Genomic DNA, 18,017 nt, shown 5'->3' on the forward strand with positions numbered 1-18,017 from the left:
AGACGTGGAGGAGACCTTAGGAGGGCAACAATCCAGCAGCAGGACCGCTACCTCCGCCTTTGTGCAAGGAGGAGCAGGAGGAGCGCTGCCAGAGCCCTGCAAAATGACCTCCAGCAGGCCACAAATGTGCATGTGTCTTCTCAAATGGTCAGAAACAGACTCCATGAGGGTGGTATGAGGGCCCGACGTCCACAGGTGGGGGTTGTGCTTACAGCCCAACACCGTGCAGGACGTTTGGCATTTGCCAGAGAACACCAAGATTGGCAAATTCGCCACTGGCGCCCTGTGCTCTTCACAGATGAAAGCAGGTTCACACTGAGCACATGTGACAGACGTGACAGTCTGGAGACGCTGTGGAGAACTATCTGCTGCCTGCAACATCCTCCAGCATGACCGGTTTTGCGGGGGGGTCAGTCATGGTGTGGGGTGGCATTTCTTTGGGGGGCCGCACAGCCATTAGGTACCGAGATGAGATCCTCAGACCCCTTGTGAGACCATATGCTGGTGTGGTTGGCCCTGGGTTTCTCCTAATGCAAGACAATGCTAGACCTCATCTGGCTGGAGTGTGTCAGCAGGTCCTGCAAGAGGAAGGCATTGATGCTATGGACTGGCCCGCCCGTTCCCCAGACCTGAATCCAATTGAGCACATCTGGGACATCATGTCTCGCTCCATCCACCAACGCCACGTTGCACTACAGCCCGTCCAGGAGTTGGCGGATACTTTAGTCCAGGTCTGGGAGGACATCCCTCAGGAGACCATCCGCTACCTCATCAGGAGCATGCCCAGGCATTGTAGGGAGGTCATACAGGCACGCGGAGGCCACACACACTACTGAGCCTCATTTTGACTTGTTTTAAAGACATTACATCAAAGTTGGACAGCCTGTAGTGTGGTTTTCCACTTTAATTTTGAGTGTGACACCAAATCCAGACCTCCATGGGTTGATAAATTTGATTTCCATTGATCATTTTTGTGTGATTTTGTTGTCAGCGCATTCAACTATGGAAAGAAAAAAGTATTTAATAAGAATATTTCATTCATTCAGATCTAGGATGTGTTATTTTAGGATCAGCCTGTAGTGTGGTTATTTCCCTTTCTTTTTTTGAGCAGTGTATTTGGTAAAACACAATTTTTCCCAACAGTTTGTTAAGAGCTTAGAACCTGTAAAGGCCGCTTTACCACTCTTGGGTAGTGGAATTACTTTGGCTTCCCTCCAGGCCTGAGGACAAATACTTCCCTCTAGGCTCAGATTAAAAATATGTCAGATAGGAGTGGCTATAGAGTCAGCTACTGTCCTCAGTAGCTTTCCATCTAAGTTGTCAATGCCAGGAGGTTTGTCATTATTGATCGATACCAATTGTTCCACCTCTCCCACACTAACTTTACAACATTCAATACTTGCACTGCTTTTCTTTCATGATGTTTTTTTACATCATTCTTTATATCATTGATCTTGGCTTCTTAATGAGTTTATTATTTTTGTTGAGTTTGGTCACATAATTTCTCAATTTGCAGTACATAAAACAGCCGGCCAGATGTGCAGCCAGACTTATTAGTCAGTTCATAAAACAGCCAGCCAGATGTGCAGCCAGACTTATTAGCCACTCCTTTTGCCCCAACTCTTTCAAACATACAGTTTTTAAATTCCTCATCAATCCATGGAACAGTTCTAACAGTCCCTTTCTTAACATGTACATGTTTATCAATAATTGGAAGAAGCAATTTCATCTGGTAAAAACAGGTAAACACATAAGTCAACAATATAAGACAACGGGAGCACTGTGTTTGTTCTCTGATGAATTGTAAGAAAAATGAGAAGTGCAATATCAATATACATGCTAAGAGAAGTAATTTCTCTCTCCTGTGTGGATTCTCGAAAGACATTTAACTGTGTGTATTAGCTCATGAACGTTCAGGTGCCCTAACTGGTTGAAACACTTTCCACACAGGGAGCAATGGTAAGGCATCTCCTGTGTGTATTCTCTCATGCCGTTTCAGGTTCCCTAAATAATTAAAACACTTGCCACACTGGGAGCAGTGGTAAGGCTTCTCCCCTGTGTGTATTCTCTCATGCCGTTTCAGGTTCCCGAACTGATTAAAACACTTGCCACACTGGGAGCAGTGGTAAGGCTTCTCCCTTTTGTGAATTATTTTGTGAAGTCTCTCATGCCGTTTCAGCTTCACTGACCGGTTGAAACACTTTCCACACTGGGAGCAGTGAAAAGGCTTCTCCGTGTGTATTCTCTCATGCTGTTTCAGGTTCCCTGACTGATTAAAACACTTGCCACACTGAGAGCAGTGATAAGGCTTCTCCTCTGTGTGTATTCTCTCATGTTGTTGCAGGTTCCCTAACCGCTCAAAACACTTTCCACACTGGGAGCAGTGGTAAGGCTTCTCCCCTGTGTGAATTCTCTCATGCCGTTTCAGGTTCCCTAACTGGTTAAAACTCTTGCCACACTGGGAGCAGTGGTAAGGCTTCTCCCCTGTGTGTATTCTCTCATGTAGTTTCAGGTTCCCTAACTGGTTAAAACACTTGCCACACTGGGAGCAGTGATAAGGCTTCTCCTCTGTGTGCATTTTTTCATGTTGTTTCAGGTTCCATAACCGGTTACAACCCTTTCCACAGTAGGAGCACTGGTGTCGTCTTGCGGGTTTGGACGTCCCTGGCTCTGGTTCCACTGAGTCTGGTCTTTCTCCTGCCAAAGACAGTTTATTTTTTTTAAATAGATACACGAATGATACACCTTTTCCAAATTTTGTTACATTTCAGCATTATTCTAAAATTGATTAAATTGTTTTTCCCCCTCGCCAATCTAAACTCAGCAAACAAAGAAACGTCCTCTCACTGTCAACTGCGTTTATTTTCAGCAAACTTAAGATGTGTAAATATTTGTTGGAACATAACAAGATTCCAAACTGAACAAGTTCCACAGACATGTGACGAACTGAAATGGAATAATGTGTCCCTGAACAAAGGGGGGGGGGGGGGGGGGTTAAGTACTACAGTGCATCTACTCATGAACTGCACCAGATTTGACAGTAGTTGCAGTGAGATGCTACCCCACTCTTCCACCAAGGCACCTGCAAGTTCCCGGACATTTCTGGGGAGAATGGGCCTAGCCCTCACCCTCCGATCCAACAAGTCCCAGACGTGCTCAATGGGATTGCGATCCGGGCTCTCCGCTGGCCATGGCAGAACACTGACATTCTGGTCTTGCAGGAAATCACGCACAGAATGAGCAGTATGGCTGGTGGCATTGTCATGCTGGAGGGTCATGTCAGGATGAGCCTGCAGGAAGGGTACCACATGAGGGAGGAGGATGTCTTCCCTGTAACGCACAGCGTGGAGATTGCCTGCAATGACAACAAGCTCAGTCTGATGATGCTGTGACACACCGCACCAGACCACGACGGCCCCTCCACCTCCAAATCGATCCCGCTCCAGAGGACAGGCTTCGGTGTAATGCTCATTCCTTCGACGATAAACGCGAATCCGACCATCACCCCTGAAGACAAAACCGCAACTTGTCAGTGAAGACCACTTTTTGCCAGTCCTGTCTGGTCCAGTGACAGTGGGTTTGTGCCCAGAGGCGACGTTGTTGCCAGTGATGTCTAGTGAGGACCTGCCTTACAATAGGCATACAAGCCCTCAGTCCAGCCTCTCTCTGCCTATTGCAGACAGTCTGAGCACTGATGGAGGGATTGTGCGTTCCTGGTGTAACTTTGGCAGTTGTTGTTGCCATCCTGTACCTGTCCCGCAGGTGTGATGTTCGGATGTACCGATCCTGTGCAGGTGTTGTTACACGTGGTCTGCCACTGCGAGGATGATAAGCTGTCCGTCCTGTCTCCCTGTAGCGCTGGGCGTCTCACAGTACGGACAGTGCAATTTATTGCCCTGGCCACATCTGCAGTAGTCCTCATGCCTCCTTGCAGCATGCCTAAGACACTTTCACACAGATGAGCAGGGACCCTGGGCATTTTTCTTTTGGTGTTTCCAGATTCGGTAGAAAGGCCTCATTGGAGTCCTAAGTTTTCATAACTGTAACCTTAATTGCCAACCGTCTGCAAGCTGTTGGTGTCTTAACAACCGTTCCACAGGTGCATGTTCATTAATTGTTTATGGTTAATTGAACAAGCATGGGAAACAGTGTTTAAACCCTGAGATTTTTGGATATAAATATGAACTTTATCGAACAAAACATACATGTATTGTGTAACATGAAGTCCTATGAGTGCCATCTGATGAAGATCAAAGGTTAGTGATTCATTTTCTCTATTTCCGCTTCTTGTGACTCCTCTCTTTGGTTGGAAAATGACTGTGTGTTTTTGAGGCTCTGACCTAACATAATTATATGGTGTGCTTTCGCTGTAACGCTCTTTTGAAATCAGAAACGATGGGTAGATTAACAAGAAGTTAAGCTTTAATTTAGTGTATTTTACTTGTGAATGTATGAAAGTTACATATTTAAAAAAAATATTTTGAATTTCGCGCTCTGCCTTTTCAGAGGAATGTTGTCGAGGGGTTCCGCTAGCCATAAGAAGTTTTAAGACTCCATGTTTCATTAGATGCTACAGTCCTCCTTTAAGACTCCATAATGTTTCACCATTAGACGCTACAGTCCTCCTTTAAGACTCCATAGTGTTTCATCATTAGATGCTACAGTCCTCCTTTAAGACTCCATAATGTTTCACCATTAGACGCTACAGTCCTCCTTTAAGACTCCATAATGTTTCATCATTAGATGCTACAGTCCTCCTTTAAGACTCCATAATGTTTCATCATTAGATGCTACAGTCCTCCTTTAAGACTCCATAATGTTTCATCATTAGATGGTACAGTCCTCCTTTAAGACTCCATAATGTTTCATCATTAGATGCTACAGTCCTCCTTTAAGACTCCATAATGTTTCATCATTAGATGCTACAGTCCTCCTTTAAGACTCCATCATGTTTTCCTGTTAAACAGTCTTGTAAAGATAGGGGGGCCATGTTCTGTTATAATCTCCACCCGGCACAGCTAGAAGAGGACTGGCCACCCCACATAGCCTGGTTCCTCTCTAGGTTTCTTCCTAGGTTTTGGCCTTTCTAGGGAGTTTTTCCTAGCCACCGTGCTTCTACACCTGCATTGCTTGCTGTTTGGGGTTTTAGGCTGGGTTTCTGTACAGCACTTTGAGATAACAGCTGATGTACGAAGGGCTAAATAAATAATATAATAATAATAATAATATATAAATACATTTGATTTGATTACGTAAATAAGCTTTCTATTATTTTATTTTTTTGAAAAATGTCTAAAAGCCTTTTATCGCTTCATCATTATGGGTTATTGTGTGTAGATGGATTAAATGAAACATTTCCTCATCAATTTTAGAATAAGATGTAACATAACAAAATGTGCAAAAAGTCACGGGGTCTGAATACTTTCCAAAGGCATTGGAAGTGATTGAGGAGAGAGCATCATTACTATATTCTGATTAAAATCATTGACCCATAAGGGACCACATGACCAAAGGCATTGGAAGTGATTGAGGAGAGAGCATCATTACTATATTCTAATTAAAATCATTGACCCATAAGGGACCACATGACCAAAGGCATTGGAAGTGATTGAGGAGAGAGCATCATTACTATATTCTAATTAAAATCATTGACCCATAAGGGACCACATGACCAAAGGCATTGGAAGTGATTGAGGAGAGAGCATCATTACTATATTCTAATTAAAATCATTGACCCATAAGGGAACACCTGACCAAAGCAATGCGTGACCCATACAGAATTAAAACTATATTCATCTTAATGAGAAATATAATCTAATAAACAAATGTTTGCATAACCAAAGACATGAAAACGGGTGGGAACATTGTATTTAGCTAGGATTTCATAAGGCCAGGAAGGTCATTGAGAATAACAATAGACAATAGTTAATGTTGCTAGTTCAGGGATGAAGATAGTGCAGGGTGATGAATGTTAAAGATGTGTTCTGTGGGAGAAATTAGGTACATATATGGATAAATATACTGTCCTATATAAAAGAGGGATGCATTTGCCATTCTGGTAAGGTACATTGTCTATTGTATAGGACAGGAAGCCAGAGTGGGGCCATGGGAGAGGGCAATACCTAGGGCAGCTGGACATACAAAGATCAGAGGTTATCTAAGGACGGGGGGTTCAGCCAAAGGACCAATTGATGGATTACAGACATCAATCACATCACAGGAGACAAGTCTGTTTGATCTTAGACAACCATATGAAGAGAAGGCGACCAGAACAGCTAGGCACCCTAAAGCTAAAGGAGATGAAAGACACCAAAAGGGACACATGGAGTTAATTACAGGGTATGAACACAGGCCACAGGAAAGGGGAATGTATAGTATTTTTAGTATAGCTGAGCATGCTAAAAACAGAAGAGACACATAGTCTGCTGACCCTAGATAACACACAAACAGGAGAACGCATTAAGCTGAGTGAAGGGTCAAAGCAAGGGTCTTGTCACCATTAGGATCTAATGGAAAGCAGATGGGGGCGTTATTGGGCTGAACAAGCAGGAAGCACGGATTGGGATGTAACTTAATTTGCATATGGGAGGGACTTATATGGTAGGTGTATAACTCAGAGCGAGGGCTCTGAAAAAGTGTGTGTGTTCCGCGGACCGCTCCGGCTTATGATACTGTTGTATTAAAAGTCTATATTGATTTTCACAAAGTTCTTGGTTGTGTCATATTTGAACCGATTTGCCACTACATAATTGGCGAGCTTGCCAGGAGAATTAGGGACTGAATAACGTTCTTGGCTGGCAGCGGGATCTTTGGACGATCTGGGCAAACAAGGGTGGCCACCCAGCTAAGGTAAGACAACAGTGAAATGTTTGCGTAGATCGCTTCAGAGATCCTGCCTCAGCAAGAGGAGCGTCAAGTAGGTCTCTCTCTCTCAAATTTCCTAAAAACTATAGAAACTAAAGAACTTTTTGAAATTCAATGAATTTGCATGCATGTGTGTAAGCTTGGAAATTGTATAATGAATGTGCATGCATGTCTAGTGAGTAAGTAGGTGGGGGCTGTGAACTTCGCTGGTGTAGGGTGTGTTATTCTGGCATGTTGGGGCTGGGATTGGGCACAGGGTTACAGCTATCTGCTTATAAGGTTTGAATAAAATACGTAGTTATAGAAGTCCTGCGATACCGCTTCAAAAATATTTACCAGAAGGTCTGAATGGGTAGGTTACTTTATTGATAAGTAATCCTGCGATACCGCTTCAAAATATTTAGCTGAAGGACTGAATGGGTAGGCTACTTTATTGATAAGTAGATAGATAAACATTCATGGCTACCGCTTCAAGGAAAAGGTCTGTACGGATGAGTATTTAGAAAATAAATACACATGGCTACCGCTTTGAAATGAAGGTCTGTACGGGTGAATATTTAAAACACAGAAAGAACGCTGGCCTGATTGTGCGACGTTCAACTGAAAAAGGAAATCCTGCGAATATAAAACGCTCCGTCTAGCTAAACGGGGGTTTATAAATCAGTAGGTCGCACCACGATATTGCTCTAACGTAGAATAAAGATCAATACGGGGTGGATGAATAGGATATGAAGACAAGCTGATCCGATTAGACAGTAGTCTCGTCATGTCGTAAAAATCCTATAGGATAATACCAGTTTATGTAGAGGAAGTGTATTAAACTAGGGGATAAACTATAGGTCGTTTTTAGGTAAAAACGAAGGGTATGCGTGAAAAATCCTATAGGATAATACCAGCTTATGTAGAGGAAGTGAATTAAGTTAGGTAATAAACTGTTTTGTTTTTAGGTAAAGACAAAAGGATTGAATGAATGCTGTAATATAATTATTTGTGATGAATGAGCAGATTAGAAAGAAGAGGAAGAACAGGCTGTGTGTCTGTGACCAACTGGGAATGCGCAGGCCTCTCTGACAGTTAACTAAGTGTAATTTGAGAAAGAGAGCGCATTTAACTCTCACTGGGAAGAGGAACGAAATCGATAAATATTGGGCAAGATAAGTTATACATAAGCATAAAACATTGACTGGATAATGAGTTAAAAGACCATTGTAAAAATTACAATAGGTGTTAAAAAGAGGTATTAAACAAGGCATGGATAGTATAAAACGGATGCGAAGTAGGAAGAAATAACTTAAAAATGTACAGATAAACTAAAATATACTGGTTAAAATAAATCTAGGCTAAAGTGAGAATTGCATGAAAATAGAAGTCTAGAACACATTAAAAATATCACAAGCCCTGTAAACGAAATAGGAGGCTGCAATTTAAAAATAGCCTCAGGAATTAAACAGTAAAATAGGCTAAGAGAGAATATAGCAAGCGGATAAATAAAGAGATAAGAAAGTGCAGACATTATAAATAAGCTGAATTAGAAGGAAAATTATATGAAATAGGATTTAATACATTGAATAAAGTTAAAGTAATAGTATAAGCAAAGATAAAAACACAGTGATATTTGAGGTGCTGTACTAGAATAAGACATTAAGGCTTCTGTAGTATTCAGTAATACAGTTGTAGACATTATAGAGTAGGTTTTAATAGGAGGTATTAAGTGATGTGACTAATAAATTATTATTTGAGAAAGTAGGGTAGATCTACCTTGGAAAATAGTAAATAAAGTATATAATGCGATGGGAGAGTATAGGAAAAATAAATAGTGGCATGGAAACAAATGGACTGTTTCTCCCGGGAATATAGAGATAGCGAAATTTAATAAAGCCATAGAGTCGCTGAAAGAAGCGCACGTTAATTCTACCAATTCGATTTGAATATGAAGGAGCGGTTTGCTACAATGTAGGGCAACATTACCCGGTAAACAGGATAAATAAAATAATGAATTGGAACGATCACATACAACCATAACAAGAAGCTTAACTTACCAGCGTTTTAATGTTAATTAACATTATATCATCAGAAATACATTACGATGGGGGAAGTGTAAGAAGTTGTAGAGCAGGGCTAACTAGTGTGGGGGAAAATTAGTGTAAGATGACACTGGAATGCGATAGTAGAGAATGCAGAAATACAGGAATTTACACCCGTTTTAAAAGAACAACAACTGATCGTTCTAAGGTTAGTACGAATGAAGTTTTCACCAAGCGGTGTATAGTCACTGATTGATCAAAAAGTGGTTCATAGAGAGTACAGTTTATGTGATGAAATACGTACTAGATCACGTTTTACCTAACTTATAGTAAGGTACTGATGTAATTTACAAATAGCCCCACTCGGAGTCGTTTTGCATTAAAATGGCGGTTTCAGTGGTGATAAAATGCGTGGAGAAGTTATTAGCGTCAAAATACGGAAAATAAACGTATATGAAAAATCACAAGCGTGGTAAAAATAGTTAGAAGAAAAGCAAATTGTAGAGTATGGGTGTATTCAATTTCTAAGGGTAGGATACAGATGGCCGAGCAGGGGGGAATTGTGCGTTCTGTGCATGGCTGGAGCTTTTATCGCATGCTCGGGATAAGTGAGGGGATTTTAGTATGTGTGTTACTGTTGGCTTGCTGATTTAGAGGGTGGCATGGTGAATGTTAACGAAATGTACATTTCTTTTCCAGAAAAAAGGGGTTACATTTTCAATGGGTTTTTCAGTTCGGTTTCAAATTGGGTATGCAGAAGGATGGAAGTGCTTTTGAAAGTGTGGTTAAGATGTTTCTAAAGAAAAAAGAGTGAAAACATTATAATGGTGTCGAATGCCCTGAACTCTAAGAATTTCCCGTGAAGACTGATCAACTTCACTAGAAATTTTTGGAATAGGTGGGATTTAATTATAAAATGATTGAGAAACACCAGTCTCTATTCAAAGTGTACTATCATTTTGAAATTCCATTATTTCCTTGGGAAAAAGATGAAGAGTTGTAATCTTGAATTGACTAGTTATTCAAATAGTTTATTTATATTTAACATGGGGTTATAGGAGAACATATCAGTTCCCTAGGGTTATGGTCTTTGGGTAAATACAAAATGTGCTTTGTTCATTCTACATATAAAATGGAAATATATGTAAACAAGGGATAACAGTTACTCCAAATAGGTTATTGGAGTGGGGGTTTCTGCAAGGGTTATGATGATAACTACATAATCTGTAACTCATCTGAGAGATTGCTAGTAGAATAAGGGAGTTATCATGGAAATGTAATGTCAGAATGCATTAATGCTTGGGAGAGACTATCATCACAACTAGTGTGTGTAAAACTCAAACCCACCCTACTGGCTGAATAGTGAGGGGTAACTGTGTCTGATGACCTGTGAACTGTATCTGGAATGATATGTGTCTGGGAGAAGGAAGACTAAAGGGGATTGGGGTAATGACCTTTTATTACCAGGCCATTCATGACAGAAAAACAGAGACAAAAGGGCGCATGGTACAATAGATATTACTGGTACTAAAAGTTTTTAGTAAAATGTTAATTATTGAAGGGATGATGAATTGAATTGAGAAGGTCAAATTTGAGTTAAAGTAAGCACTAAGGACTGTTATTCTGAATATTGGATTGGACAATATATAAACAACATTTAGTTATGTTTTGGTTATAGGACTGTTTAAATGTACTAGGCCTAGGGAAGCTCTGGAAACTAATCCTGAGACAGGTTGATTGACAGAACTTGCAGAATATTAGATTTAAAGGTTTTTGTTTCTTTTATTTTACAATATCATTGTAATTGGAGTGATACATTGGAATGACATCAGTAATTGAATAAAAAGTATAGTCTGTTGTGTGATAACACCCAAGGATGAAGAAGACATTACAAATAGTGGTAATTTATTGCAAATATGCAGTCATTATAATTTACTTTACCATTTTTCTTGTTTGGTCAATTTATTTTTGGTGTGAGGAAAATAAGAGTGTATATTTTTCCTGAGGAGGGACTGATATAAATTGACTAAAAATGATTTGAGAATGTTTAAGTATGTATCAAACTATGGAAGGAAATTAGGAGTAGTGACTTATGTGTTATGGGTTAGAAAAACTGTAACTACATTGGGGGCTCATATGAAGGTTATGGTAACAAGGGGGGGTGTTATTTCTAGAAACAGTGTATATTGATAGACAAGATAATTCACAGAAAAGGAAGGACAGTTGGTTTTGTAAAAATATAGGGACAATTCTAAAAGTAAATAGAACATTACACATACCTAGACTATGGTAAAAGTAATAAGTAGTGGCATTTTGAACACTAGAGCAAAAGTTTAAGAAGCTTAGGATTTAGTTTTGTTAGGATTGGATATTCTTTCAACTGGAAGACACTTGACTGATTACATGTTATTCTTACAACAGTTGCTGTAGGGACCATCATTTGGCTATCATTATGAATATTTTTGTGGCAGGAGGCCAGGTATTGGAGACAGAATGTTTACATAGGGCTGTTATTTAAAAATTAAGATTTAGTGATCTTGCTCTAAGAAGAAAGTCTGTTGTCAGGAAATAACCCATGAGTTAGTATGTATGTTCCCAGGAAAAGACGCCAGATGGAAGGGCATGGGCTGAATTCTGGAAACTGAGTGTACATCAAGATACACCGGGCTGGGGATATACTTCTTACAGCACCTGCAGTGGTAAAGATTGTCATGTCTCTCTATGATGGGTGCATAAGTTTCACAAGAAGTAAGGTCCAGCTGAATAATGGGTGAGCTTGAAAACACCATGACAGAGGACGTGAAACAAAACAAAAGAGAGAGAGAGAGACTAGATTCTACTGTAGACACACTGGGTTGAGTTTGGGGGTTATTTGTTTTATTTGATAATGTATCATGTGAATAAGGATATATGTTAGGGTAGTTGTACTCTAAACCACATGTTGAAGGCTCAATGTGGAAGCCCATTCCGTGTTGAATTACTTTAAGAAGGAATAATGTTGATTAAGGTTATGCACATGTTTATCAGTTGAAACAGAGCAGATGGGGAACTAAGTAAAAAATGACATGGTTTGGGAACACCTCTCAGAACCTGCGGCCGAAAGGGGAAGACTGGATGAAAGCACGAGGAAGCCAATTAGGGCCTCCATTTTTGTGGAGTCCAGCAGAAAAGTATCCTGGAGGCATAGAGTCAGGTGAAGAGAGAGTGGGAATTGTCATGGTCTCAGATTTCAGTATTCATGAATACAGTCATGCATAACATATAACATTGTCAATACTGTTATGTTTTGTCCTTTGTTTTCCAAGTCTTATGTTTAGGAAACCAGATGGAGAAGGGTTCTCCAGCTTCAGCTGGAATGTCAGTTTGCGTGATGAGTGATGGAAGTAAGAGAATGTATGGTGTAATCATAGAACAGAGGCCATAAGTCTCTAAGTATGAATGCCCCATAGAAAGAAGGCAGAAATCTGAACCAGGATGAGAGGTTCCACATCTGATGATCCAAGGGGACCAGAAGGATCTCTCCCAGTGATACCAGGAGATCGAGTCTACGTTTGAGTGTTCCGAAGGAAGTGGGATCAGCCAAGGAGGGAAGGACCCTACGAGGTGGCAACAGCCACAAACACGGCCGTCCAAGTGAAAGGAAGCAAGACGTGGTATCATCTAAACCACTGCACCCGAGTCCCGACGGAGAGAAGGACACAACCATACAGAGATGAGGACACAGAGGATGCTGATTCACCAGAAGGGACCCCGGAGGGAGCAGGAGCAGCGGAATCGATCAAAGCGCCGGGGAGGAATCAAGAAAATGGCAGACCAGATACAACGAGTGCATCGGCTAACATACTCAGAAGAACGAACCAGGGAAAAAGAGCCTGAAAAGAAAAGAGACAAACAACCAAAGTTTCCTCCAGTATGGCCAGAAAGCCCAGAAGTGGGAGGGGGTAACATGTCTGCCACTCCTGATGATATACTTGTTGGGGCAGACTCTGTTGACGGAAGCCTTCTACAGCGGGACCCCGAGGTATCGCCTAAAGAATGTGAACATCTCTTCCCTGAAATGGTCACCTTCCAGATGGAAGCACAGTCCGGCCTGAGGAGGGAGCCTCAGGGGAAGACAGAGGAGGAGAGGCCTCACAGGAACAGAAGGAGAGACCCCGCAAAGAGGAGGAAAAGTCCAGCAAGCTGAAGAAAATGGGGATTTCCCCAAAATTGACTTTTCAGCTCTTGAATGGTCTCCTTAACAGACACTTGAAGTTAGAGCCACAGAAGAACAATGATATTGACATAACAGAAGTAACAGTGAACGCTAGTATAGCAACAACAGACTCACGCACAATCAAGATGTAGGGTGGAAACAGGAAGAGAAGAGAGGAACCAGTCAAACAATCTAAAAAGACTGACAAGGTTAGAATCTCTGTCCCACCTCAACATATAACTGAAACAGAAGAAGAGAAGACAAAAGGATCAAACCCTTACCGGAGATTGCATTCGGTGGATGGACATATCATCGAACGAAGAGAGAAGTCATTTGGGACTCAAAAGGATGTGACCTGACGTTAACCAAAGAAGTAGACGAGTGGGTGCTCACCATGAATCAGATTGAACCAGTTGAAGGTGAAGAATTAATAGGTGAAATAATGAGAACAAGATTGACTGAAGGGAGTAGTTCCTTAGTCATTCAGAATTGGTCTTACGCCAATACCTAAACAGGAAGAGCCTGTGGTAGCTAGAAAGCATCAGAACCAGGAGGGTTCTTTATTGACATTTTGAACTTTTTGACTAACTCTAATGACCTACCTCAAGATAAGAACATTGCAAAGATGACAGACAGACATACCAGACTCTGAACCACTCAAGGACACCACATGAAAAGAATAGTGAAGAATGAGTGGTACGAATGGGCTAAGTATACAGCAGAAATAAACATAGAATGGACAATTGTATTTTGTGTAGAAAATCACCTTTGTCTGATCTTTTGATAGTACCTGAACCTGCATCATTTGAAGAATGTGTTAAATGTAAAATGTTCAATATTCAGAGAAAATACTACATTCCCTTGTGTGACATAGAATGTAGGATTGCTCGAGGGAGCACACTAGAGGCAGAACCATGTTAAACGAGATTGGATTAGGAGACAAGGATTGTGCTGCCTATGACATTAAAACTGAATTAAATGGACCTCAATTAGACAGAAGTATTGCGGATAGTTTCTGGATGTGTGGGAATGACAAACTGTTGAATGTACTGCCAGATGGATGGACGGGTCTTTGTACCTTAGTTAGAGCAATTCAACAGGTAACCATTATTAAATCACCCCATGATGACTATGTTAACTCTAGAGTTAAGAGGGCGTATGAGAAAGACACTGAGGTATACTTTGATGCAATTGGACAGCCTAGAGGGGTACCTCGGGAGTTCAAGGCAAGAGATGAAGTTAAATCTGGATTTGAATCTATATTTTTGTGGATAACACCAAATAAGAATTTAGAGTGGATTAATTACATATACTATAACCAACAGAGATTCATTAACTATACTGACTCGGCTTTAACGGCGTTGGGGGAACAGGTACAGGATACCAGTAAAATGTCTTGCCAAAATAGACAGGCTCTCAATTGGCTTTTTGCAGAGAAGGGTGGAGTTTGTTATGTTCGGGGATGATTGTTGCACCTTTATTCCCAATAACACTGTGCCTAATGGATCCCTTGCAATCGCTATGGCTAAACTTAAAGGGTTAAGAGAAGAGGTTAAGAAAAATGCTGGGGTGGACTCTCATGTTTGGGATTGGTGGGACTTAGCATTGGGGAAATGGGGAGCCATGTTTGCTAGGACGGCCTTTATGCTGGAAGGGGGGTTATTGGCTCTGGGTATTGTATTTTGTTGTGTTTTACCCTGGGTGAAATCACTTGTGATCCAGACAACGGTTAAACAGATGTTTGTAAGTAGAGCTGACACTCCGGTGATAGTTGATCCTGTGCCGGGTAGGCCAGGCCACTATACTGATGAAAATGGACAGTTATGCTGTCATTCCAAATTCATAAGAAAGTCAACTGATGCATATCCACAAAAAGGGTCATTTCCGTAGTAAGTACAAGAGGTGTTATGTAAGGTCTACTTTTGCTCACGGCCTTGTGTTTTAGTATGTTTTATCAAATGTTTTTATAGGTATATCAATGAATATAACTGGTTTCTTTTAATTAAAAGTTAGTTTTGCCTTCTAAAATGCTAGGTTATATTTAAAAACATGTAGGTAACAGTGGGATATCCCAGTTACAAGTGTCTACGGACCATGTCCTTAATCTTCTAACAGAAGTTGGTATTGATGGTATCACGGTTGTTGGAGAGGTGTCTGAGAGGGAGAATCATGTGGAAAGCTTAAATGTAGAATGATGTGTCAATTTTATTTTGTAACTGCATGGAGGCCTAGTGTTTTCTCAGATTCAATTTATTATTTGACTCATTGCTTTATTATATATATTTTTCTTTTTCGCGTAGCTGAGAACCTCAGACAAGGTTATGTATTTACATGCTCATGCTTTAACAAAAGATAATGTATTATTTTTTGTTTCTATACCGAACTAGATATTTTACTCTTATGAAATACTAGAGATGTTTGGTGATTAGGAAGTTTTATTTTTTTATTATTTTTTATTTTTTATTTAAAAATATTTTTTTTGATAATCGACTGTTGATATTATGTTCCATATATGTCCTTTTTAAGTTTTTGGTGCTTATTAAAGCACCAGAGGGGGGTTATGTGGGAGAAATTAGGTACATATATGGATAAATATACTGTCCTATATAAAAGAGGGATGCATTTGCCATTCTGGTAAGGTACATTGTCTATTGTATAGGACAGGAAGCCAGAGTGGGGCCATGGGAGAGGGCAATACCTAGGGCAGCTGGACATACAAAGATCAGAGGTTGTCTAAGGACGGGGGGTTCAGCCAAAGGACCAATTGATGGATTACAGACATCAATCACATCACAGGAGACAAGTCTGTTTGATCTTAGACAACCATATGAAGAGAAGGCGACCAGAACAGCTAGGCACCCTAAAGCTAAAGGAGATGAAAGACACCAAAAGGGACACATGGAGTTAATTACAGGGTATGAACACAGGCCACAGGAAAGGGGAATGTATAGTATTTTTAGTATAGCTGAGCATGCTAAAAACAGATGAGACACATAGTCTGCTGACCCTAGATAACACACAAACAGGAGAACGCATTAAGCTGAGTGAAGGGTCAAAGCAAGGGTCTTGTCACCATTAGGATCTAATGGAAAGCAGATGGGGGCGTTATTGGGCTGAACAAGCAGGAAGCACGGATTGGGATGTAACTTAATTTGCATATGGGAGGGACTTATATGGTAGGTGTATAACTCAGAGCGAGGGCTCTGAAAAAGTGTGTGTGTTCCGCGGACCGCTCCGGCTTATGATACTGTTGTATTAAAAGTCTATATTGATTTTCACAAAGTTCTTGGTTGTGTCATATTTGAACCGATTTGCCACTACAGTTCACAGTGTGGATGTTGACAGAGGGGGATTCGAACCCCAAAGTAATAGTGGTACAAAATATCATAAAGGTCATTTAACATTCTGGTTTCGGGGGTAATAACTTTATGGAAACCACTAATCACACTGTGTACAGACATAGAAAACTGGTTAACATTCTGGTTTAGGGGGTAATAACTTTATGGAAACCACTATTCACACTGTGTACAGACATAGAAAACTGGTTAACATTCTGGTTTAGGGGGTAATAACTTTATGGAAACCACTATTCACACTGGGTACAGACATAGAAAACTGGTTAACATTCTGGTTTAGGGGGTAATAACTTTATGGAAACCACTATTCACACTGTGTACAGACATAGAAAACTGGTTAACATTCTGGTTTAGGGGGTAATAACTTTATGGAAACCACTATTCACACTGGGTACAGACATAGAAAACTGGTTAACATTCTGGTTTAGGGGGTAATAACTTTATGGAAACCACTATTCACACTGTGTACAGACATAGAAAACTGGTTAACATTCTGGTTTCAGGGGTAATAACTTCATGGAAACCACTAATCACACTGGGTACAGACATAGAAAACTGGTTAACATTCTGGTTTAGGGGGTAATAACTTCATGGAAACCACTATTCACACTGGGTACAGACATAGAAAACTGGTTAACATTCTGGTTTAGGGGGTAATAACTTCATGGAAACCACTATTCACACTGGGTAGAGACATAGAAAACTGGTTAACATTCTGGTTTAGGGGGTAATAACTTCATGGAAACCACTATTCACACTGGGTACAGACATAGAAAACCATCACACCAAGGAGGTGTAACAGGGATGAATCTGTTAATTGAAATGCATTCCAGTTGACTTCCTCATGAAGCTGGTTGAGAGAATGCCAAGAGCGTGCAAAGCTGTCATCAAGGCAAAGGGTGGCTATTTTGAAGAATCTCAAATATATTTAGATTTATTTAACACTTTTTTTGGTTACTACATGATTCCATATGTGTTATAACATAGTTTTGATATCTTCACGATTATTCTGCAATGCAGAAAATAGTAAAATTAAAGAAAAACCCTTGAATGAGTAGGTATTCTAAAAACTTTTGACCGGTAGTGTAGAATAAAATATCTGTAGATCAGATGTTAATGAAGCAATACAGACCACATTGAAGTGTCTGGAGTTTAGTTTGTATGTTCTAGAGTCTAGTGAAGAGAGGGGGGATGACTGGGACAGGCAATGTAACATCCATCATGTTTTGAGAAAATGTTTTTGTAAAACATGCAACTTACATCGGATCATCTTGAAACGTTCTCTCTAAAGCTAACTTTCATCAAGGTTTTATATGGTCTATTGGTTTCTCTCTAAAGCTACCTTTCATCAAGGATTTATATGGTCTATTAGTTTCTCTCTAAAGCTACCTTTCATCAAGGATTTATATGGTCTATTGGTTTCTCTCTAAAGCTAACTTTCATCAAGGATTTATATGGTCTATTGGTTTCTCTCTAAAGCTAACTTTCATCAAGGATTTATATGGTCTATTGGTTCCTCTCTAAAGCGAACTTTCATCAAGGATTTATATGGTCTATTGGTTTCTCTCTAAAGCTACC

At 40.4% G+C, this 18,017-nt stretch overlaps 1 protein-coding gene across 1 annotated transcript in view; it reads right to left on the reverse strand.

Annotated features, from left to right (window-relative positions):
• Positions 1-18,017, reverse strand: part of LOC139370044 (zinc finger protein 345-like) — a 637,497-nt gene that overhangs the window by 618,067 nt on the left and 1,413 nt on the right. The window contains exon 4 of the mRNA XM_071109349.1: positions 1,967-2,697. Within this exon, the coding sequence (XP_070965450.1) occupies positions 1,967-2,697 (731 nt within the window). The remainder of the gene's footprint in view (positions 1-1,966; positions 2,698-18,017) is intronic.

Source organism: Oncorhynchus clarkii, chromosome 17, assembly GCF_045791955.1.
Source record: "Oncorhynchus clarkii lewisi isolate Uvic-CL-2024 chromosome 17, UVic_Ocla_1.0, whole genome shotgun sequence".
Lineage (NCBI taxonomy): Eukaryota > Metazoa > Chordata > Actinopteri > Salmoniformes > Salmonidae > Oncorhynchus > Oncorhynchus clarkii.